At 35.3% G+C, this 25,368-nt stretch overlaps 1 protein-coding gene across 1 annotated transcript in view; it reads left to right on the top strand.

The window, feature by feature from the left end:
• PTPN13 (protein tyrosine phosphatase, non-receptor type 13) overlaps window positions 1–25,368 on the top strand; it is a 215,239-nt gene that overhangs the window by 92,677 nt on the left and 97,194 nt on the right. Inside the window, exons 7-8 of the mRNA XM_012805304.2 lie at window positions 6,219–6,785; window positions 20,360–20,455. Coding sequence (XP_012660758.1) covers window positions 6,219–6,785; window positions 20,360–20,455 — 663 coding nt within the window. The remainder of the gene's footprint in view (window positions 1–6,218; window positions 6,786–20,359; window positions 20,456–25,368) is intronic.

Below are 25,368 nucleotides of genomic sequence, written 5' to 3'. Positions count from 1 at the left end.
CGCCCGGCCATTTTTTGGTTGCAGCCATCATTGTTGTTTGGCGGGCCCGGGCTGGGGATTCAAACCCACCACCTTAGGTGTATGTGACTGGCGCCTTAGCCACTTGAGCCACAGGTGCCGAGCCTATTTATAATTTTTTAATACTCTCACTATTGTGAGACTCTTACTAATATACGTGTGACCCTATGACATTTATTTAACCTATTTTAGACTAAGTTTTTTGCAAAATAAAGAGAAAAACCATAATTCAAAACCTTGGGTTCATATTATTAGGCCATTTTCTTATTAAAAAAATCATTAGAAGTTTAAATCAAATTTTAATGTCTTTTATTTGTGATTTTGTTTTTATAACACTAAAAAAGATGTAGTATTATATAATAGTTCTTTAGAATTTTTATGATTAACAGACTATTCTAAGACAGATGATGAAATATTGACTACTATGACTCTACAGAATTAATGGAAATTAAATCCTGAGATAGACCATCCATTGATTTTATCCAATGACAGTTGTATTAGAGAATAAGATCCTTATTGGAGAAGAAAATCTCCCCTATATCTATACTCAATAGAATTGTAAGAAATTACTTAAATAACAGCTTTGTTTGGATCAAGTAATGGAAGAGGATTTTTTGGACCTTCTTAGCCATTGCTTTTCACAATAGTATTATACAGACATTCTTTTGATTTACCTTTTAAAGCTTCATTTCAATCAACAGAATCAAATATAATAATTATAGCCATTGCCAAGCAGAAGTAATTAGTAGCTGTAGTCAGTAGCAGACACTAATTTCAAAAGTTTGAGTAAAAAATTATCTCTTAAAGAAAAAATATTCTAGGACACTTGGACAGTGCCAGTTCTTGACTGTCAGTGGTGACTTGCTGCAAAGTAACCCTGTGAGACTACATGAGTAGTAAAACATTCTCTTTAATGTGTATCAACTAAATCCTAGCCTAGTGATTGCATTAGTTTGTTAAGCTCCCAGCCACAGTCATCATTAAAGAAAATGTCAAAATATGCAGTGAGATACAGAATTAGATGAAGTGAGCAAATTTAGGGATGACGCCTGATAGTGATTTAATTGCTCTACTAAAACTTAGTAAAAGTTTTCATGTATGAGTAAATGACCTTAAAAGGTTCTTATATCTTACCTCTGATATCTATCACAGAAACTAAGGCCTGAACTAGTGGGTTGTCTCCCCCAACTTTGTTACTTAATACTACCAATACTGATAAAAATGGCTTCAGTGAGCAGAAAGAAATCAAACATTTCCTGCCAAGCTTAAGGTGAAAACTTACACCATTATCTGATCAGTGTGATGGTGCCTCAGAACTTGGATATATTGGTAATATCATGTTTCTTTCTTTCCTTTTTTTTTTTTCTTTTGTATTGAAATGCTTTTGTGAGGACAGATGGGGAATTGGGGAGCCTCTTTTAATATTGAAATGCCATTTTGAGAGATACTGTGAATTTTTGAGTCTGCATGTAAGGGGAGATGGATGATGCTGTCCAATTTAGAACAATGTAAATTATGTGTAACAAAAATAGTTAAAACACAATGTACTTTTCAAAGAAGTATTTTTTTCAATTTAATATAAATAGTATGTGTTTTATTACAAAGATTTTTTTATGTCCTTGAAGTCTTTTCCGTGGAATACAGAAACAAAATATTTTATTTACAAATAAAGATTATTTATTGTTCCCCATTTAGCTTTTTAGCAAGCTATGTATTCTCTAAAAGGAAATGTTTAGAATTTAATTTCAAATGTGAATGCTTATGATTGTGTCTAATCTAATGTTGTCTGAAAACTCTCCCTCAGTCTCCTCAAGAAGTGGAAAAAAATCCACTTACAGTCACCACTTACCCTATTTGAACATTGTGGTGCTTTTTATTACAGAATAAATATAAAACTTTTATGGAACCTTTTCTGACCTCTGGTTTCATTATTTCCTTTGAAAAGAATTTTTAAATCCTCCCTCAGTAGAAAATGATGTGCTTAGAAAAGTAAAGCAGAAATAGAAAAGGGAACCAAAATTTAGGATTTTATATTGCCTTTGTTGAGAGGAGCTCATCATAGTTCATATGTGTTAGTCCATTTATCCTGTAAGCTCTAAGAAGGTATAATTTATGTCCACAGTTTTGTACATAAAGAAAATGAAAAATAGGAAATTCAGTGGCTTAGGAAACTCATGGTTTGAGTAGAAAGTCAATGTTAAAACCCAGGTCTGTTGACAATAATCATTCTGGTAGATTATGCTACCTAAATTGGCTTTAAAAGGTTCAAAATGTTGTGTAATAAATTAGCCATTCTGCAAGCATTCTTTTGGAATCTATTTTGTTAGGAACTGGAAATCCAAAAACAAGTAAGACACAGTTCTTACATTGTTGCTCCAAGTAGGGGTAGGGGAAGCAAGTGGGGGAGATGACAGATATAGTGGATAATTTTACTATAGTGAGACAAACAGTCCTAATCGAGGTCCTGTGTACCCCTTGAGTATAGTGGAACTCTTCTTCCAGGATGGAGGAACTATCAAGGGATGTTCTATCTGAAATAGTAGCCCCCATTCAGTTTTTTAGCAAGCTGTGTATTTAGTAGCTCTAGTAGCACTACTTTCAGAAAAAGCATTAGTTTAATTCCTGTGGTCAAAATTGGTAGTGAGCACAGCTATTAGATGTGCTCAGTTAATGATTTAAGTGTTATTTATTGCCTCCTATGTAAAATAATTAGAATAGCCTGGACACAGGTTTAGAAAGATTTGGAAAGCAGTTGAAGAAGTTGCATTTTAATCTAATCTGAAATACAGTTATTAAGAGTACCAGTGCTGCTAGTGTTAACAGCAGTATATGATCTTGGCTGGTGTAGCAGACATAAGCATGTAATAAATACGAGTCTAGAATTCCATGTTTCTCCTAACTTACATGGCTACATTCTATATTTGAATTCTGATTTTACCTTCCTAGATTAGTGAAAAATTTCCCCTAGTGCTTTGGCAACATAAAAACAACTATGATGCTAAACACATAGTATGTCATCTCTTTGTTTAGTGGGATTTGTAAATGTTAAAACTGAATTTTTATTAAAATATTACATATTTTATTTCACTTAAAGAAACCTCTTTCGCAGACGATAAAAACTTTATCAACCTCTGAAGTATTAATCAGGCAATTACATAGTTGTATAGTTTAAGGTAGTGAGCATCATTAACACAGCAAAATGCAGGGAGATTTCTACCAGTTAGGAATGTTTGATTTAAGAATGGTGTGTTTGTACCAGCTGAAATCCACCTCTCTACAATGTACCTATGTATCATACCTAAATATGTGTCTCCTTACAAAAGCAATGTTAGGCTAACAGTCACTGGAGAAACCATTTAGTTCCAAGTATCGCTTTTTTGACCACTTGCTTTATCTTTCTTCATTCATACTCAGTTTCTCCCTTTGGTACTTTTGTGGTTCATAGCTCTTAAAATTTTACTTCAGACCATCTTTGACAAGTGTGTGTGTGTTATATATGTGTGTATGTATCATTTTGAATTTTATTTCACACTTTCTCAGCTTTTTGCCCAGTGTCCTCAGGAGGATAACTGTTCTCCCCAGCTTTCTTCCTTTCTAGCTCCTCTATTTTGCCATCCCTTTCCTGGTCCTATTGGTCACCGGAAGACATCTTAATCATGACTCAAAATCATCTTTTATTAGTTATTATCATGAGTTTTCATTAGCATTATAATGTGATTTTAAACATGCAGAGGAAATTGAACCACACTTAAATTGATATATGTTGTAGAAAAAGAATAGAAAATTAGGGAAACCTTTTAAATGAAGTACTTTCATTTTAATTTTGTACTATCTTACAGAATTTAAAATGATAACCTCCTGGACTTTTAGTAAACATGGACTGAAATATTTTGATATCTAATTGCTTTGTACTAAAACAATACAAACCCAGCATCTATAAAGCAGTAGTTATCAAGAGCCACTTTATTAGCAATTAGTTTTAGTCTCATATGGCTAGCGAGAAGGCATAGCTCTCTTAAGAAAACAGGGCCTATTCATACCTTGTAAGTAAACACTAATGACCTAAAAGACAGTGATCAACTTACCTGTTACAAATGGAATAGACTTGTGATACATTTGGAAAGTGATCTATTTATATTACAATTATGTCAGGGTAGACTTATTTGAGGAAATCATATTAAAAAGAAAACTATAGGATAAAAAGAACTATTCGTGAGAAATGTCTAGGGTAGATAATTCAGGACAGAGGAAAACTATGTACAAAGTTCCTAATATATAAGAGAGCTCAACAGAGAAAAACCTGTTACCTGGGTAGAATGAGGGAAATAGAGATGAGATTAAAAAAATTCAAGTGGCAGACTCAAACGAATTCAGATTTTATTAAAAGTACAATAGTATGCCTTATGAACACTTATTAAGCAAGGTAGTAACATCTTGACATTTACATTTTAAAAGATAATTTTGACTGCTGAGTGGAGAATAATTGGATACGGATAATAGAAGAACGAGGGAGACCTATTAGGAGGCCATTGCAATATCCTAGTCAAGCAATAATTGAGGGTGGAGGATGGTAGAGGAATTGGAAATAATCACATGAGGTCTGACATTTAAGTTTGCAGACTCACCCTAGAAAAGAGACTATATACCTCACTGCTGATTATCACTATCGTCACCTTGAAAGTATTGCCCTTGGAAAGCTATGAATGGATGGCCAGTGCCTGGTCCACCCTTCAAAGCAATTTTGGAATTCTTTTTCTGGAATGACTATCAGAGTTGTCATCGTATGGCACACGAAAACTTGCAACAACAATAATGAACACCATTCAGCAAGATACCACCAACATATCTACACAAACACAGCTGTGAGACTCTGTAAACCAAGTAGCTTGTATAGTGCCACCAGCATATGTGCAAGGTGGAGAGTTCGCAAACATAATTGTCACGTCTCTGTGATGACTGCTTTGATAGCATTCCAGAAAAAAATTCCAAAACTGCTTTAAAGAGTGGACTAGGCACTGGCATCAGTTCATAGTATCCCAAGAGGAATATACTTCAAAGGGGACCATAGTGATATTCAACACTTTTTCTAGAATGAATTCTCAAACTTAATTTTTAGACCTTGTATCTTTGAGAATTTAGTTAGCACTTACTGATATAATTCTTTCATATTCTTTAGTCCTTGATGTAGTTAAAACCAGTAAGCCATTCTACTTTGTTACAATTGAAAAGTATTGATATAGTGTCTGCAAGAGGAAAAAACTATTTTAGTGCATGATGGTCTGTTATGAAAAATTAAATTTCTTATACAACTTAAACACAATCAAATAATCTACATTTCAGTCCCAATAAAATGTTTTGAGGACATGTCTAATTATAATAAAACCTTGATACTTAAGAATTCCAAATTCTACAATTTTTTTTTTTTTGGAGGCAGTCTGACTCTGTTGCCCTGGGTAGAGTGCCATGGTGTCACAGTTCACAGCAACCTCAAACTCTTGGGCTTAAGCAATTCTCTTGTCTTGGCCTCCCAAGTAGCAGGGACTACAGGCGCCCACCACAATGCCTGGCTTTTTCTATTTTTAGTAGAGACAGGTCTCACTCTTGCTCAGGCTGGCCTCAAACTCCTGAGCTCAAACAATCCACCTACCTCAGCCTCCCAGAGTGCTAGGATTAGAGACATAAGCCATCATGCCCAGCCATTCAAATGCTGCAATCTTACTTCCATCCAGAATATTGCACAAATTCCTTGTTTATTCTATAAACATATTTATTTAAAGGACTAGAATACAAGGGCTTTATACTGATAAATGTTTGAGTTATACTTGTAGAAGTTAAAGTAGTTCATTATGCATTCTTTTATTGCTCCAAATCATTTCTTGGGTAAACCAGATAGTATCAGAAATTTCTGCCTATTTTTTAAACCAAACAAGTCACTGTTGATGAATGTAAAATAATACCACTCAAAAAGCAAGTTCAAAATATTATTGATTTTATTAAGTGAGATTGGAGTAGGAAAAGTTAGGCAGACATTGCATCTCTTCCATCTTTTATTAATACCATTACCACTATCCTATTTTATCTCTGATCTTCCATTTGGAGAATGTAGGAAATTATCTCCACTTTTATTGTCAATAGTGGGTTACATTCCAATTTATTTTCTAAAAATTCTGTGCATACATGATAGATTCTTATCATTCCAGGAAGAAGCTCTACTTCTGATGTACTAGATATACACAAGTCTCCATTCTCTCATCAGACCTTTCTTAACAAAGGGCTTAGTAAATCTATGGGATTTCTGTCTATCAGAGACTCACAAGATAAGGAAGACTATCTCAAGGACATTTTATCAAATAATAATTCTGGGCATGAAGAATCTGAAAATATGTGCTCCCCTTACCAGTTCAAAACCAGTGGCCCAGAAAAAAAAGTTATCCCTGGCATTGATGTGCTTCCTAAGAAGAAAATTTGGGCTTCATCCATGGACTTGCTTTGTACAGCTGACAGAGACTTCTCTTCTGGAGAGCCTAGCACATCCCTGTGCTGTCACCCTGAGGCAGTTACAGTGCGTACTTCAACCACTCCTAGAAAAAAGGAGGCAAGATACTCAGATGGAAGTATAGCCTTGGATATCTTTGGCCCTCAGAAAATGGATCCAATGTATCACACTCGAGAATTGCCCACCTCCTCAGCAATATCAAGTGCTTTGGAACGAATCCGAGAGAGACAAAAGAAACTTCAGGTTCTGAGAGAAGCCATGAATGTAGAAGGTCAGTAATTTTGTGTGTGTTTGAGAGAGAATTGAATTGAATTTGGAATTGTGTTTTGAAATAAAAAAGGGTTATTAAATCATTCCACAAGTCGTATTTTCACTGCCAAACTTTGGAACCCAAATTAGTCTCTTCTCTGTCAATTTCTGTGTTTCCTTCCACCAAAATCCTGGTTAATGTACTCTGCTTCCACAAAGTTATCCCTACCAAATAAGCCTGGTCTGATCACTGCAGAGCTGCTAGTTATTTTGGGTAGTATGTTTTTAGATTGTAAGCTTCTCAAGGGCAGGAGACATATTTTCTACTTCTTTTAATCTTCCACAGCACCATCTGTCATGTAGGCTTCAGTATATAATTGGTTTATAAAAATGAGCAGTTAATCAAAATCAGCAATCCCAAGGAGCCGAAATAGCATGGTGATGGTGAGGTGCTTCCCCAGCCACTGGCTTCACAGAACAAAATTAGGGCATACTTCTAAGAGATTAGGATCTGCTTAATCTGGAATAAAGTTTTGAATCTATACTTTTTTTTCCCTTTTTTTATTAAATCATAGCAGTGTACATTAATACTATCATGGGTACAGTGTACTGTTTCTTGTATACAATTTGAAATACTTTCATCCAACTGGTTAACATAACCTTCATGTCTTTTTCTTAGTTACTGTGTTAAGACATTTATATTCTACATTTAGAGAGATTCACATGTACCCGTATAGGATGAACCATAGGCGTGATCCCACCAATCACCCTCCCTCCACCCATCCTCCCCTCTCCTCTCCTTTCCCCTCCCTCTTCCCTCCCTCTTCCCCTCTCCCCATATTCTTGGGCTAAAATTGGGTTATAGCTTTCCTGTGAAAGCTATCAATTAGTTTCGTAGTAGGGCCGAGTACATTGGATACTTTTTCCTCCATTCTTGGGATACTTTGCTAAGAAGAATATTTTCCATCTCCATCCATGTAAACACAAAGGATGTAAAGTCTCCATCTTTCTTAACGGCTGCATAAGTACTCTTTAGGTGTGTAGATGTAGAGTCAGACAGCCTAAGTCTGATTTAGTTACTCCATTTAGTAGCTAGGTGATCTTTACTTGGTCTTCATCTTTCCAAGTCTAAGTTACCCCAGCTGTAAAATGGATGTGGCAAAAATAGGTTAATTATGTAATGAATGTAAAGTGATTCATATTATATTATTATTATGAGGAGCATAAAAGCAACTTCATAAATATTATGCTTGTTATTCCAAAGTTCTGGTTATTCAAAACACCACATTCACACGCAAAATTCAGTATACTGAATATAATAAAATTATGTTGTACACATATAGAGGATATCTTTTGTATAAATACATACAAGAGAAAACCAATAGAAGAGAATTTTCAGTTTAATTCTATACATTTTTAAGATTAAAGCTTTATAACTACCATTGACTCCTAGACAAATCCAAAGACATAACTGATTAAAGGGAACTTTAAGGTACTTTCTAGTTCAAAGAAAAGTTCATATTCATCTTTAAAGTTGTTTCAGTATATTTTTGATTCATAGACTGCCTTTATTCTTCTAAAAGTCTGTTGTCCCGTTACTTAAGTTTTAAGCATTGATCTGAAGCAAAGCATACTAAATTGTGCTTCACTTACAGTAAAAGAGGCAATTTTTTTGCCATTCATAAATGGCAAATTAGTAAAGAATTTTAGATTATGGGGAGAATTAGTGACTACTTAATTGATATTATAGATTTATATATAACATGCATTTTTTAAAATTAGCCAACACTGTCTAATGGTTGTATATAATCTTAATCTGAAAACTTTCAAAGATAGGAAATAAAAATTTAGAAGTTTGTTTTACACGTAATCTCAATATTTAACTTTTGGAGTTGTGACAGCAAATAGTGGGTACTTCCTATAGCTTTAACAAAAATCTTCCCTTTCATGCCTATTTGGGGTTGCACAACAGCTAGTATATGAACAATAATGTAATCTGGCCTTCTTATAGACATTATGTCTCATGTAGACATTTACATAAAGAAATTCTATCCATTGTGTATATGTGGGGGGAAGAATAGCCCCCAATGGTTCAAATAGATAAAATCATTATAGTGTCAGTGAAGATACATATCAGCCTAGTTGACTATTTCTAACATTTAAAAGGTTGAGTAGTATCTTTTTTAAAATGTGAATATTAATATCATAATTCTCATGTATAATCTAGTTTCAAAGCTTATTTTTTTAATATTTGGTTAAGAATGTATTAGTGAATTTTGAGCATTTTTTTTTTTTTACATTTAAACCTTGGTTTGAGAGTTAAACAGGAAAGACATCAAACATTAGTAGAAATATGTTTAATATGTTAAATTATGCTATAGTAATCTTTAATATATTTTTGAATAGATGGTTTCTATTGTAACATATTAGACTATGTAACAGGTTTCTACCTGTAACATATTAGACTGTTGTAGCACATGATCCTATTATCTTCTCAGGTCATCTATTACATCTGTGTATAAGGAAAACTCAAGTAGACTTTATATCTGCAAAAGTGATGCATAATCCACGTAGGGTTTCATTTGTTTAAAATATAACTACTTATTATACATATTTCCAGATTTAGATATTTAAAATTTTTTATGTGATACAGAAGCAAAGGAAAGGTTTCTTTTAAAAAAGAAAATATGCTTTATATTCTTTGATGCAGGAAAGTTTCTATCCTGAAATATAGCTTTTGAAGAATTTTCAAACGCATGTGATGTCACAAAGAACCTACCCATTTTTTCCCTCAAAGGATATTTTACAACCAAGTTAAATTAACAAACCCTAAAAATGATGGTTTATTATGGAAATACATCACCTTAAATAAACCTCCCATTATTATGTGGTAACTTACAAATAACAATGATTATTTGCTTTAGACTAAAAACATTATTTGAAAGAAATATTTGAGATTTAGAATTCAAAAACTCTAATTCTTAGCAGTTATTTAGAGTAACTTACTGGCTTTATACTATGCTGTCTTTTTCTGAAAGTGAAGTAATTTGTCTTAGCTGTGCAAACAAGAGTGCAGATTGGTATATAAAGATTTAGCTAGTAATCAAAGACAAAAAAGAGTAGAAAATCAGGCTCGGCGCCTGTGGCTCAAGTGGCTAAGACACCAGCCACATACACCTAAGGTGGCGGGTTGGAATCCAGCCCAGGCCTACCAAACAACAATGATGACTGCAACCAAAAAATAGCCAGACGTTGTGGCGGGCGCCTGTGGTCCCAGCTACTTGGGAGGTGGAGGCAGGAGACTCACTTGAGCCTAGGAGTTGGAGGATGCTGTGAGCCGTGATGCCATAGCACTCTACCCAGGGGAATAGCTTGAGGCTCTGTCTCAAAAAACAAAGAGTAGAAAATCATATAAATCCCATTTATCTCATTTAATTGTCATGGAAAGTAGACCCCCTGTATCCTTTTTAAGTGTGATAAATCAAGCAGAACAGTGAATGTCATTAATGTACATTTTATTGTATACATTTCCTTTATAAATATTTGCATTTTAAAACTTAAAAATAAATGTTCTGGACAATTTTTGTGATCGTTAAATTGTCAGTTGCTGATGAGTTTCAGTAATTGTTGAATTAGAAGAGGTCTTCTAGCACATGTTGTCTAAACTTTTTCTTGAGCTTATACAACTTTAACAATTAACCAACATCATGTAACTAGTTAATGGTAGAATTGCCATCATTTTGGAGCTTGCACATTTCCATTATGGATTTTCAGAGGTTTAGTCTGAGAATTACTACTACTTACAATGTTACTTCTAAATTTCTTTTTAAAGATATGTTCCAGTAGTACTCAGGTAACTCATATAAAACTAGAAGAAACAAAATTGCTGAATTTCAGTTTGTTCTTCAATGTGCAAGGAGGGTCATTGAGTTAATAGGAAGGAAAAATAGTTGTCTCATTCAACCCCTGATACATGTCTTTTTCCTAAGTCCAGGCCCCATCCTCTTGAAAGAGAATCACCTCCATAGCATTTCCTCAGCTAGCATCAACAGTCAGCCAACTAGTACAGGGGATAACAGACCTTAAAATCGTGGAATTTGGAACTAGAAAGAATTTGGATACCATTTAAACTAAATAGATCATTTTCAGAGGTCCAGAAAAGTAGACTAAATTGCCAAAGGAGATAAATAATTCATAACAGAGCTATGTTTTGAATCTCGGTCTCTAGGGCCCCATAATAAAGTTCTTTCACTCTGCCATTCTGATTTCAGGAGACCTTAAACATTTCAATGCATTGTTGGGAAAACTTTTTTTACCAGCTGGAATGTTGGACATTCAATTAACTGCCTAACAAGCCCCTGAAATCTCTTCTTAATAAAATTGTATCATTTTTAATACAATGAAATGAGATAGTATTTATTATGAAAAAAAGGCTACAAATGAGTCATTTTTGGTTCTTTCTGCAGTAAAGCACTATGCACAGGGTTTAAGATGGGTTATGTTTCATATGATATTGTAGTGGATAGTATCTGATAGTATTCTGCTAGGGCAGGATCTTTAAGGTGGTTAGTCCTGTAGCTGACAACAGAGGAGTAAACTAGCATTGATGCTTTGATTTCTTTCAGAACAAAAGGAGAATGTTAGGAATAAAAAGGATATCAAGGAAAAAATCATAGTTAAAATTGAAAATTGTAAATATACAATTATTATGGTGATTTTTGAGTTAATACTTAACCTTTCAGATAGTTGTCCACAAACATACAGCAGTAGGAAAGGAATAGGAAGAAATATAACTTAGGTTTCTCTTACAGAAACTTATTTTAAAATTTGCTATCACTTTCTCTGTTTTTGCTGTATTCTTTTAAACCCACTTCTTCCCTGCCCACTGTCAGCATAGGACTGATTCTTCTCTCTTTCCTTTCTTCCTTATTCTCAGTATTTTCTTTTCTACCTTTTTCTAGTCCATCTCAAGATCTGTGAAGTTATCTGTTTTCTAATAGGAGTATCTTACAAATGCCTTTGTCTCTCTTGTGATGCACCTACCATAAACAGCCCATCTCAGGCTCTGTGGATTGGCAGCAGATTCCTGATTATGAGAGACTGACTTGGAACCAGTATTGTGAGTGTAGTATGAATAGTGCTCCCACACCCTGGGTGGGGACCATAAATAGATTTTGGTTCCAACAGTCATAACTCCTCTGTGTGCTGCACAATATTAGAAAGGAAATTATGAAGAACAGATAAAACTAATGTCTACAAAAGTGGCTATGGTTAAATGTTACTTACTTAATGAACTGTTAGTCAGTGTACTTCACATCAAAATTAAATATTGTTTCCTGCTTTGTAGTGCTGTGACCTCTACTCCTAGCCCAGTTTTGTCATCCTGGGACTGCCATGTGAATATGGCTTAAACTCTGTGCTGTGCAACTAGATATATGTAAACACTCAAGTATGTAAGCCCATTCTCATTATTGAGGGACCTTAATGTTTCATCTGAGAAGAGTAAATTTCAAACTTTGCATTGTTATAGATACATTTAAGAGCAGCAAGGGGAAGAATTCATAAATGTTATAGCTCATCATGTGTGATACTTCTAATATCTTACAATTTATAGAGAAAGATACTTTTTTTCAAAATTTATCTTTCTTTTTTAAAATCCCAAACTGATAAAGATGAACTATTTCAACTTTTATTTCTTTACTTTATTTCTCTTTGAGTAGCAAAAGAACTAAAATAATACTCAGTTTCTATTTTATTTATATTAGTTCCACAGAAATAAAGAGTTACAGAAGCAAATATGAATAATCAGGGACTTCATGTGATATTGCCAAAATCACATGTCTTTCAGTTAGTGATTGACTTAATTTATTCTACTGAAATGCACATATATTGGTATCCCTGAAGAACACACTGTTATAGGTAGAATCAACATCTTAGGAAGAATTAAGTGTCTGCTATTTTTTTAGGGCTGGATTTTAAAGAGTTTGATATTTCAGACCAATGTGTCCAGTAGCACTTCTTCCATGGAGGAAATGTTCTGTATCTGCACAGTCCAACTTAGTAGTTACTAGCCACAGGTGACTATTGAGCACCTGCTATGTGGGCGGTGCAGCTGAAGAGCTGAATATTTTATTTTTCTTTAAATTTACATAGTTCAGTGATTCACTAGGAAAACTAAAAAAATTTAAAAACTAAATTTATATGGCCACAGGTGGCTAGTGCCATCATATTAGACATTTCCGCTTTAGACCATTCATACACAAAATTAGTCCAGTGTAAAATACCAACACTAAAATGAAGTAAGACTGGTTTTAGAAGCATTTGAGAAGAGGTGAGCAATAAATAAGAATATTATTTAAACAACTGAGAATAGACATGTATTTTCTTCTTCTGTTTTATCCATGTGGGAAAATGAAATTGCATTTTAAACACTAAGAAAAGTTAAAGGTGAAACCAACATACACTTTCCAGTGTCTACATTCATGATAACATAATAGAGTCCATAGAAATAATAGGCGACTTGGTCAGAAATTAAAGACCTAGTTTAAATCTTGATTCACATAGACCCAGGTTGGCCACTTTAGAAGTATGTATTGAAATGTCTTAAGAAAAATTGAAGTAAGTATCATTGCAGTTTTTAAGACTCAGCAATTTTAACCTTAAATATTTCTTCATTTTATCTCAGTCCCTTTGTCTCTCTGCCATGCAAGTCTGAATACATTTCTTCTCTGCCATCAGCCATTTAATAATATCCCATCACCTAAGCAGGATAAAATTTGAACTCCGTAGGACATCGTGCTTAATACTCTCCATGACTCTATCTCTCTAGTCTCATCTTTTAGCATATCCATTTCAGACCTTACTCCCACACCATATGCACATTCTCTTTGTCTCTCTCCCTCTCCCCCTTTATCCCTCCCCCCTCCTGTCTTCTTTCTTTGTCTCCTTCCCTTTTTCCCTTTCTGCCTTCCCACCTCTGTGTATAGAGAGAAATAAAGAAATAGTATATGTATACATATATGTGTATGTATGCCTATCTACCTACCTATGTAAAGGCAATTTTATTTTATTTTTATTTTTTATGGAAAACAAGGCAGTATTTTAATAAGAATTTCATTTGTTTCTTTCTAATAATTGCCACCAAGGCAAAAATCAAAGGTATCTAGATTCAGTAAATTCCTTCAATTCCAATAACCTATTCCACATCATTTTGGTAAAACTGAATGTCCTCATGTGGTAAAATGTTTTGTAATTCTGTTTCTGAGTGGTATTGTATAGTTATGCTTTTCTTTCTTTTTTTATTTTAGAATATTTGGGAGTAGAGGTGTTTTGTTTACATACTTTTTTTTTGGACAAATTGAGTCAAAGTTGTAAGTGTGCCCTTCACCTAGATACTATGCATTGTACCCAATAGGTGTGATTTGCCCATCCCCCCAGTTTGATTTTCACTGAGATTTACTTACTTAAGTCCACAGGTGCACTTCAGTGTTGATTGATTAGTTCCAACTTGATATTGTGTACACGTATTTGTTTCCCTATTCTTGTGATGTTTCACTTAGAGGAATGGTTCCATCTAGGTTTTCACAAAAGATGCTAGATCACCATTTTTTCCTATGACTGAGTTGTACTCCATGGTATGCATATACCCATTTAATAGTCCATTCATGTATTGATGGATACTTGCCTTGGTTCTACATCTTTGCAATTATGAATTGTGCCACTATAAAACATTTGAGTGTAGGTGTCCTTTTCGTTTTATAAAATGACCTTTTTTCCTTTAAAGGCAGATTTATATTTCCATGCCTTTATGCATCAATCTGCTAATAAGACTGTCAAAACTTTCAGGTGTTGCCTGGTTTAGGAATCTTTCTCTCTTTCATAGTTTAGAATGATGGCCTATGTTTTTAAATTGGCCTAATCTAATTAGTGGCTATATCCTTAGCATCTGCTACTAGACCTAACATGTAATTGATACTCAACTGTTTACTAATATAAACTGAATACTGCATTGTGCTATTAAAATATAAAAAGGGACTTTTTCTATTTGTAGTGGTATCATTTCAGATATGAGTTAATGAGGAGAAATCCTGTCTCATTCTTTTCTGTGTAATTCAGTTCTAAGAATAAAATCACACATTTGTCATTCATAACCTAGTCAACCACCAGCAAATGTCAAGTGTCCATAAAGTTACATCCCCATAATAAATTTCCTATTAAGTTTTGCACCTTTTGAAGGCTTTAGAAGGGACAGTGAAGTCATAACAACAGAGAATCCTAGAGTATTCTGCTGTATCACTGTACAGTGAACCTAAACCCAAATCATGGCCCAGATATGTGACTTCAACATCATACAAGACTGCCAAAAAGGGAACTAGAAACTGTTCTTTTTGCCATTCCTACTGTGTCTGTAGAGTTTCTATCTGTGGAGTGATTAACAGTTTACAGAGCATTTCTCCACGTATCCTTACTTACATACATTCCCTCTTGCATGAACTTTGTTTGCCTAGGTTAAAAGTTGTGTTCATCATGTCTAGCTCTCAAGAGATTTTAGAATATATTCTACTGGTTACAATATGGTGCAATGTAGAATACAGTGGTCTGTAGTAAACACGTAAAAAGTGCAGTCTCTAACCTCCAAGCATTAATTTCCTAAAAAGGAAGCATAGGTAAGATCACTTAATCTATTATTAAATAATGTTATTATTTGTGTTTCTCTAGTTTGTTTAAAAATTGAAATATTTATTAGGGCCCACATCTTTTAAAATGTGGGGTTTTACAGAAGAACAGAAATCATTTTACCACAAAGACATTTGCACCAGAATGTGTATTGTGGCTCAATTCATCATTGCCAAGTCGTGGAAGCAACCTAAGTGCCCATCACCCATGAATGGATCAACAAACTATGATTTATGTATACTGTGGAATACTATTCAGCTGTTAAAAAAGAAATGGAGACTCTCTTTTTGGAGAGACTTTATATCTTTTACATTTACCTGGGTGGAGTTGAAATATATCCTCCAGTGTACTCCATACTAATATGAAACCATTATACAAGCAATTACATGCTCATATGAACAATAAAACACAAATATAGTCTAGTACGGGGGGTGAGGGGGACCACTGGCAGAAGGAGCAAGGGCTTGTGGCAGGATCTCAATGTGCACATAGTGAGGGTGTCACTCCCCCTGGGTAAGGGGCTTTTTAACAATAGGAACTTTACCCTGGAAGTGAGAACAAGTAACCTAAAAATTTGTGCCCTCTTATTAATTTGAAATTTTAAAAAAAATGTGGGGTTTTAAAACACTTTATAGTTCTACACTATAAAAACAGTCATTTTTATTTAGTTCTCTTTGAAACTTGTATGGGTAAAGAAATGTCAAGCTAAGAGTGGCTATTTAGTTCCTGCTGTTGCAAAAGGCTAAGTCTCACTTTCTGCATACTACTTGTCTAATCTTGATTATGTGTTACTTTAAAATAGTGTTTTTAGATCATAGTTTGTGCTGGCTTTGATTCATTTTAGTTTGAAAATTGTTGACTTTAGTGTTTTATCTGAAGTGGCTTATGTAAGCCCCAGAATATGATGCAAATCTTCAAATTGGTCTGATCTCCTAAACATTTAAAGTGTAGTTTTCATGATTGCATGCCACAATTTTATATATTAAAAGTGCTAAGTGTAAGTGATAGTAGAAACTGCGATTCTCAGTTGTCAAGAACTTAGGACAAAACACACTAGGCTATTCAAAAACTTCTTTATTATTGTTGTATAAATAGAATCAATATGATATTAGAGTTGGTATGACATTTTGTTCAAAGGACGAGATTACAGTTAAAGGGTAATAAAATATTGGTTGATGTTTATACCTTGTATACTACCAAAAATAGAATATTCTTGAAAAATAGTATATTTTTAATTATGATAAATTAGATAAATACTAGAAATTAAAGGACATTTTCTAATTTCAAAGTATATACATATGATTACATAATCTCTATAACTGGACTTTTATTCAAATCTTAATTCCTGAGGCCATCCTTCTTTAGTCTCTAACCTTTTCATTCTCTCATGACTGTTCCACAAAATATATTTGGAGAGAATATATTCATGCATGTTTTATGTGTTTATATACATATATTCCCATACTCTCAGTTTAGCGCTTCTTTTTTGGTGATATTTATCTAGGATGATTTTACACTTCCATTTACTCTTTTGTACCCATTTGTATCTCCAATACTGTGATTCTTTCCTAAAACTCCATTTTCTGCATCTGAAAACTAAATACTCATAGAAAGTCAAAAAGAAGGAAACTGGTGAAATGAGGAGTAATCATGGCTCTAGATGCATAGAAAAAAAAATTTCTTTTGAGACACAGAGTCTCACTTTGTCATCTTCAGTAGAGTGCCATGGAGTCATAGATCACAAAAACCTCAAACTTTTGGGCTTAAGCCTCCCTAGTAGTTGGGACTATAGGCACCCACCACAACACGCAGCTATTTTAAGAGTTGGGATCTTGTTCTTGCTCAGGCTGGTCTCAAACCCATGAGCTCAAGCAGTCCACCTGCCTCAGCCTCCCAGATTGCGAGGATTACAGGCATGAGCCACTGCTCCTGGCCCAGAAAATTTTCTTTCATTATTTATTTTACCATGAGATTTCCTTATGATAGAATACAATCATTTAGGGGAAAAGTACTGATAAATCCTTGATTTTCAATTCTAAAACTTCATTAATTATAGTATTACTTAATATGTACATATTCGCATTCACTGTACACAAAGATGGACAAACTCAAGTCTGCAGGTAAACATTATCCCAGGAACAATGCACAAATGTGTCTCCATGAAGTCTGTGGCCATTTATTCTTCTACCCCTCTCATCTGTTTAAAGCTTTGTCTCAACATGACTCCTATCCTTTGTCTGAGAATGACCTCTCAATTCTTGCAGCCCATCATCCCCATTCTGACTTTCCCAGCCTGATTCTTTTCATGCCATTTAACTATTTAATTCATTCACAAGGAATAATTTATTGTGTGAAGTCCCAGTACTCAGTTTTGTAAACTACCGAAAAAGAATTCCTCACCTGCCTTGATACTCTGCTGCACCTATGTCACTCCTCAAATTTAGATTTGTCTCATGGTCTACTTTCTTTAGTGCCAAGAAAAATCTATGAAACAATTCTAATTGGTTCCACTGAAATTCATGCATTCCAGCCTACCCTTGAACCTCATGGCTGCATGAAAGCTTTCATGTGGTTTTCACTGACCCTTATCAACATTCTTCACAACAGAATTGCTTTTCTCTTCTTAAGCTTCCAGCCAGACCAGCCTCCTAGGAAGTCATTAGCTTTTTTGTTAATATATACAAGGCAATTTTCTGACATGAGTATCTTGGGATTCCCTCTGTATTTTCACCTTTTTCTGTGTCCATCCTTTATTTCTCTTACAATGGAGAGATTTTTCCTCTTTACCAAACTAACCATTTCATGTATGTTCTTTTTACCATCTCCTATTGCCTTCAGCACATTTGTTTTTATTAGTTTTTCCTACTACCATTTGCATATTCAATCTCCCTGACTCCACAGACCTAATATTATTCATTGTCTGAAATGAGGCACAAACATTCCACTGTCCCCAAAAGACCCTGATAACTCTTATCAATTTTTAAAATGTTTTTTTCCTTTCCCAAACTCTCAAACTTCTTGAAAGAATAGTGTATACTCATTTTCTCAACTTCTTACTGTAGTTCTTCTTTAAACCTCTCTGGTTTGGCCTCTGACCTATTTGTGCAATGAAAATAGTTCTCTTGAAAGTCACCAGTGATCATTATGTAACGTGAGGATATTCATTGTTTTACTCAGGAAATGTTCACTTCTTGCTTGCTATGCATCGGGTACATGCTAAGTACTAAAAGTCCATTATTAATAAGAAAGACAAAATCTTTTTTGTCACAGAACTTTAGGTAGAGGAAAAAAACAAGTACAGAGAGAACTATAGAGTAGTGGAAGAGTTGCAATTTTTAACCATCAAAAATATGAAAGTAAAAGAGTACTATCTAATGCAGACTTTGGGGGTCTTAAAAACTTTTAGGTAGGAAGTGAAGCTTCTCTTAAAGGGGAAAAAATATTCAAGTAAAGGAGTAGGACAGCATTTCTACCAGAGAAAGCATCTTTCAGGAAGGAATCTCAAAGTTAATATACTTTTGATTATCTGCCAATTTAGAAAGGTGAATACAGAATTTGGGGGTGGGTGGAGTGGATGGTAGGTAATAAGGCTTTTTACCTGAATTGAGTTTAATTTATATTTAAATTTTTGTGTATATATAAATTTTGGGTTAGGGAAAGAGATCTATACTTTACCAATTCTCATAAATGAATCTGTGATTTCAAAATATGCAGAGCCGCTGCTGTAAATGTCGTTGAGGACTAGATTATGAAAGGCTTTATATACCAAGCTAAGGAGTTTTTAAGTTCTGTTTTGAAGACTCTAGTTTAAAGAGGTTTCACAAACAGAAGGGTATACTCAGGTTTTCATTTCTGGAAAGTTTGCCTCTCTGTAATGTGAATTATCATATGAGAAGAGTAAGACTGCATAAAGGGGACTTAGGAGACAGGCAGGAGTGCAGGCCTGAGGGGAGCTGTGCTCAAGGACAGGGACAGTGCTGAAGGACAGGGAATAAGTCATCAGTGGGAGTTAAATAATATGTACACGTGGACATGGAGCATGGAATAATAGACATTGGAGATTGTGAAGGGCAGGGCGGTGGGAGGGGTGAGAAATTACTTAATGGGTACATTGGTTGGGTGATGGTTACTCTAAAAGCCCCGACTTTACCACTGTGCAATGTATCTATGTAACTTAAATTTATATAATCAATCAATAAGTAAGTAAAAATGAATTGATGGAGAAAAAAAGAAAATGCTTAGAAGATAGAATTTAAATTGTAGTCCACACTTGTCCCGGGTCCTGTCCCTTTATACGTAGTAGCACACTGTATAGGCCTACACAGAACCCTATCTCCAATGCTTCTCCACTCAGTTTCATGGAACTAACCATCTCGTCTCAAATTAAGTATTTGTGTACTTGTTTTCTACCTTTCAAATTCTTTGGGGTGGTATCTCTGGGTTTTCTGACTTATACAAAGTGGCATTTAATAGAGAATTACATACAGTAAGCATTCTAAACTGCTCGCTAATGGTTATGCTTATATAGCATATACTCTGTTCCTTTGTTCTAAGAGCTTTGTGTGTGTTAATTCATTTAATTCTCACAATAACCCTATGAGATACACACTATTATTATATGCCCTTTTTGGTTGAAAAAATAAATAAAGTTGTGGAGAGGTTTAGTTACTTTCCTAAAGCCACACTCTAACTGGTGGTGGTGTTGAGATTCATACCCAGGTATTCTGGCTCCAGGGTCCATACTCTTAAACAGTACACCAAACTGACTCAAAATCAGAACAACATTATTTGAATACAGTCCAACATCTGCTAAATTTAAAGCAATGTGTAAAATGTTCCAGTTTAAATGTAGCATTTTATTCGATTTATGTGGAATAGCTAATGAGTTTGCTTTGTAATGTTTTTATTTTAATCTTTTAGAACCAATGCGAAGATACAAGACTTACCACAGTGACATCTTTAGTGTCTCCAGTGAAAGTCCATCTATTATTTCCTCTGAATCAGATTTCAGACAAGGTGAGATATATCTTGAAACAAGCAAGATGTTGTTCTTAAGATGTCAAAAAGAATAATTCTATATAAAATTTTTAAATTGTAATAAGCTGCCAGTTATCCATTAGTGGTATTACAGCAGCTAAATAGCACTTTCACCAAACAACAATGTGTAGTCATTTTCTTTATGGAGGTAATAATTTATTGTCTTTAAAAATAACATAACTGCAGGGACAGAGCAAGATGGTGGACCAGAAGGTTCATTTAGCTGAACTCTCCTAGAATGACTGGGGAAAAAGAGAACCCAGCCATACCTGGCAGGGACCTTACCCAGAGTCATAGCTCAGATAACACAATGAGAATGTGGTAAGCTGGATACAGTATATGATCCGGAGTGATGGAAATCTGATGAATTAGGCAAGTAATTGGGATCAGCTAGCCCCCCGCAGAGGTTTGAGATAGGAGGAAATCTTTCCAGAGTTTTCAGTTATTGGGGGAAGCTGCACATTGAGTTGAAAGCTTGGAAGAGTGGGCAGACTTGAGTAGCATACAGCAACTAGATTTGAATATTGATTGGAGTGGACTTACCATAGGTTTGGTGGCTGGTAAGGCAGCCATACTGAGAGGGTATCGGCAGCCAGGGGCTTCCATTGTGGGAAAGCACAGCTGTCTTAATTCCACCTGTGGGATCAATATTTCAATCTTGGAACAGGCTGAAGGACTCCTGCACCCCATGGGAAATGGGGTCAGGGGTAACTGTGAGACCTGCCCCTGAAGGATTCTTGTGAGCTTTAAGATCCCAACCCTGCAGGGTCTGAATGGAAAGGAAACAATCAGGCAATCACTTTGGGCAACTAAGCTTGGAATAGGGATCATAAAGGTTGTAGTCTATGCTCTCTGTCTCCTAAAAAACCCTGGTGTCCCAGCGACATATTGCAACATACTGTCATCAAGAGGAAGGACTTCTGTTTATTTGGCTGTGAGGAAGAGTTTGGCTTTGCTCAGGGTAAGGCCACTTCCACCCCTAAGCTCTGAGACAAGGTAATTTGAAGCAAAGGAAGCAGTGAGAAGGAAAAAGGAGGACAAGAAGGTGAACAAGAAAAAAAGAATACATGAGAAGGAACCAACAGAAAAATTTGGGCAAAATGAAAAACCAAAACAGAGGAATGCCCCCAAAGGACTATGAGGCAGCTACTAAAGAAGAATAAAGAATTAATGGACTTCACAGAAAGGGAATTTAAAATATGGATGATAAAGACAATAAAAGGAATGGACAAGAAAATGGAAAGAAAGACAGAACCAAAAGTCTGATGAGAGATATGTAGAATATAGAAAGGTTATGGCAAAGCTTAAGGAAATGAAGGAGACAGTCAAGGAATGTAAAGATGGAGTAGAAAATATCAAAAATAGGTTAGACCATGGAGAAGAAAGAACCTCAGAGCTAGAAGATAAAGTTTTTGAGTTAACCTGCATAGTTAAAGAGGCAGAAAAGAAGCGAGAGGCCACAGAACAGGCACTTAAAGAACTACAAGACTCCATGAAGCATTCAAACATACAAAAGATAGAGATTACTGAAGGGGAAGAAGATTGTCCCAAAGGACTGGAAGCCCAGCTAGAGACTATCATGAATGAAAACTATCATAAACTTCGCAAGTTTTACTAAAGATCCTGACATACTCCTTTCAGATGGATATCGAACCCCAGGTCATCTCAACTCAGAGTCTCTCCAAGACACATTGTAATGAACCTGTCCAAAGTCAAGGTGAAAGAAAAAATACTGCAAGCAGCCAGGAGTAAGCACCAATTGACCTATAGAGGCAGAGCCATTAGGATAACAACAGACTTTTCCACTGAAACTTTCTAGGCCAGAAGAATGTGGTCAGCAACCTTCAAACATCTTAAACAAAACAATATTCAGCCCAGAAATCTGTATCCTGCTAAACTAAGCTTCAAAATTCATGGAGAAATCAAATCTTTTGTGGATATGCAAGCACTGAGGAAATTCCCCAAAAGACCAGCTTTACAGGAAATCCTTAGACCTATTCTCACACTGACCTTCACAGTGGATCACCAGCAAACGAAACACCCGGAAGCTAAAGGTCAAACTTAGCTTCCACAATGGCACAAAGATAAAACTACACCACAGGCTTTAACAAAATAAGATGAATAGCACTCTACCACACTTATTAATTCTCTCAATAAATGTCAGTGGACTAAATTAACCACTGAAGAGGCATAGACTAGCTGATTGGATAAAAAAGCTAAGCCATCCATATGCTGTCTCCAGGAGACACACCTAGTCTTGAAGGACAAATCAAGACTCAGGATTAAGGGATGGAAAACAGTATTTCAAGCAAACGGAAACCAGAGAAAAGGAGGGGTTGCATTATTTTCAGATACAAGCGAATTTAAAGCAACTAAAGTTACAGATGAAGGTGGGCACTTTATACTGGTCAAAAGAACAATAATAAGACATTTCAATTTTAAATATTTATGCACCCAATTTAAATGTCCCAGATTTATGAAACAGACCTGGATGGATCTGAGCAATATGATACCCCATAACACCACAATACTCTGGGACAGGGGTCCTCAAACTTTTTAAACAGGAGGCCAGGTCACTGTCCCTCAGACCATTGGAGGGCCGGACTGCGGGCCCCAGGACAAGTCAGCTGCTAAGCAGGATAGGCAGCGGCAGCAGAAACACCCAGCGCGCCGGATAAATGTCCTCAGTGGGCTGCATGTGGCCTGCAGGCCGTAGTTTGAGGATGCCTGCTTTGGGACTTTAACGTGCTCCCCTCCCTGCCCCCCGACAGAACTGGATAGATCCTCTATACAGAAACTAAGCAAAGATACAAAGGACTTAAATGTGACCCTAGAACAAATAGGATCAATAGACATTTACATCCCAAAGCTAAGGAATATACATTTTTCTCATCAGCCATGGTATGTACTGCAAAATCAACCATATTCCAGGATACAAATCAAACCTCAGCAAAATTAAAAGAATAGAAATTATACCTTGTATCTTCTCAGAACACAAGACAATAAAGGTGGAACTCAACACCAACAAAAACATTCATCCCCATATAAAGACATAGAAAATAAACAAACTACGCTGAATGATCATTGGGTTCAGGAAAAGATAAAAAGAGGAAATTGTTAAATTCCTGAAACATAACAACAATGAAGACACAAGTTACTAAAACCTGTGAGATACAGCTAAAATGGTCTTAAGAGGGAAATTTGTGACATTAGATGCCTACTTTCAAAAGACAGAAAGAGGGCATATGAACAAACTTATGAACCATCTTGTGAAACTGGAAAAAGAAGAGCAATCTAATCCCAAACCCTGCAGAAGATAAGAAATAACCAAAATTAAATCAGAGATGAATGAAATTGAAAACAAAAGTATCATTCAAAAAATTAATGAAACAAAAAGTTGATAAAAAAATAAAATTGGGGGCAGCGCCTGTGGCTCAGTGAGTAGGGTGCTGGCCCCATATACCAAGGGTGGCGGGTTCAAACCCAGCCCCAACCAAACTGCAACAAAAAATAGCTGGGCATTGTGGCAGATGCCTGTAGTCCCAGCTACTTGGGAGGCTGAGGCAAAAGAATCACCTAAAGCCCAAGAGCTGGAGGTTGCTGTGAGCTGTGATGTCACAGCACTCTACCCAAGGCAACAAAGTCAGACTCTGTCTCTAATAATAATAATAATAATGAAATAAAATAAAATTGATAAATCTTTGGTTAGCTTAACTAGAAGCAGAAAAGTAAAATCTCTGATAACCTCAATCAGAAATAATAAAAGGGAAATAACAACAGATGCCACAGAGATACAAGAGATCATCTCTGAGTACTACAAGAAACTCTATACCCAGAAATTTGACTACGTGAAGGAATTAGACCAATATCTGGGGTCACACCCTCTCCCTAGACTTACTCAAGAAGGAATAGATCTCTTGAACAGAATGGTTTCAAGAACTAAGATCAAAGAAACAATAAAAAAAAAATTTCCCAACATAAAAAAAATACCCTGATCCATATGTCTTTACACCAGAATTCTATCAAACCTTCAAAGAAGAGTTTATACTCATAATGCAGAAATTATTCCAAAGAATTGAGAAGGAAGGAATCATCCCCAACCCATTCTACAAAGCAAACATCACCCTAATTCCAGAATCAGGAAAAAAACCCAACTAAAAAGAAGAATTTCAGGCCAGTTTCACTAAGGAATATAAATGCAAAAATTCTCGATAAAATTCTAACCAATAGACTATAGCTATACATTAAAAAGAAATCATTCATCACGATCAAGAAGGTTTCTTTTAGGGATGCAAGGCTGGTTTAACTTACACAAGTCCATAAGTGTAATTTACCGTATCAACAGAAGCAAAAACAAAGACCATATGAATCTCTCAATAGATGCAGAAAAAGCATTCAACAAAATTCAGCATCCTTTTCTAATTAGAACACTTAAAAATTTAGGCATAGGTGGCACATTTCTTAACCTGATCAAAGCCTAGATCTATGACAAACCCACAGCTAACATTGTACTGAGTGGAATAAAACTGAAAGTTTTTCCACTTAGAACTGGAACCGGACAAGGTTGTCTTCTATCACCACTACTATTCAACTTAATGCTGGAAGTTCTAGCCAATACAATCAGGTAAGAGAAGGAAATAAAGGGCATCCAAAGGGGTGCAGAGAAGGTCAACTCTTCATCTTTGCTGATGATATGATCTTATGCTTAGAGAACCTCAAAGACTCAACCACAAGACTCTTGGTTGTGATCAAAAAATACAGCAGTGTCTCAGGATATAAAATCACTGTCCACAAATCAGTAGCCTTTGTATATGACAGTAACAGCCAAGATGAGAAGCTAATCAAGGACACAATTCTTTTCACAGTAGCTTCAAAGAAAATGAAATACCTAG

Source organism: Otolemur garnettii, unplaced genomic scaffold, assembly GCF_000181295.1.
Source record: "Otolemur garnettii isolate 467f Iridium unplaced genomic scaffold, OtoGar3 scaffold00039, whole genome shotgun sequence".
NCBI classification, from domain to species: Eukaryota; Metazoa; Chordata; class Mammalia; order Primates; family Galagidae; genus Otolemur; species Otolemur garnettii.
Note: the sequence above shows the minus strand (reverse complement) of the source record. Positions and strands in the feature narration are given on the sequence as shown.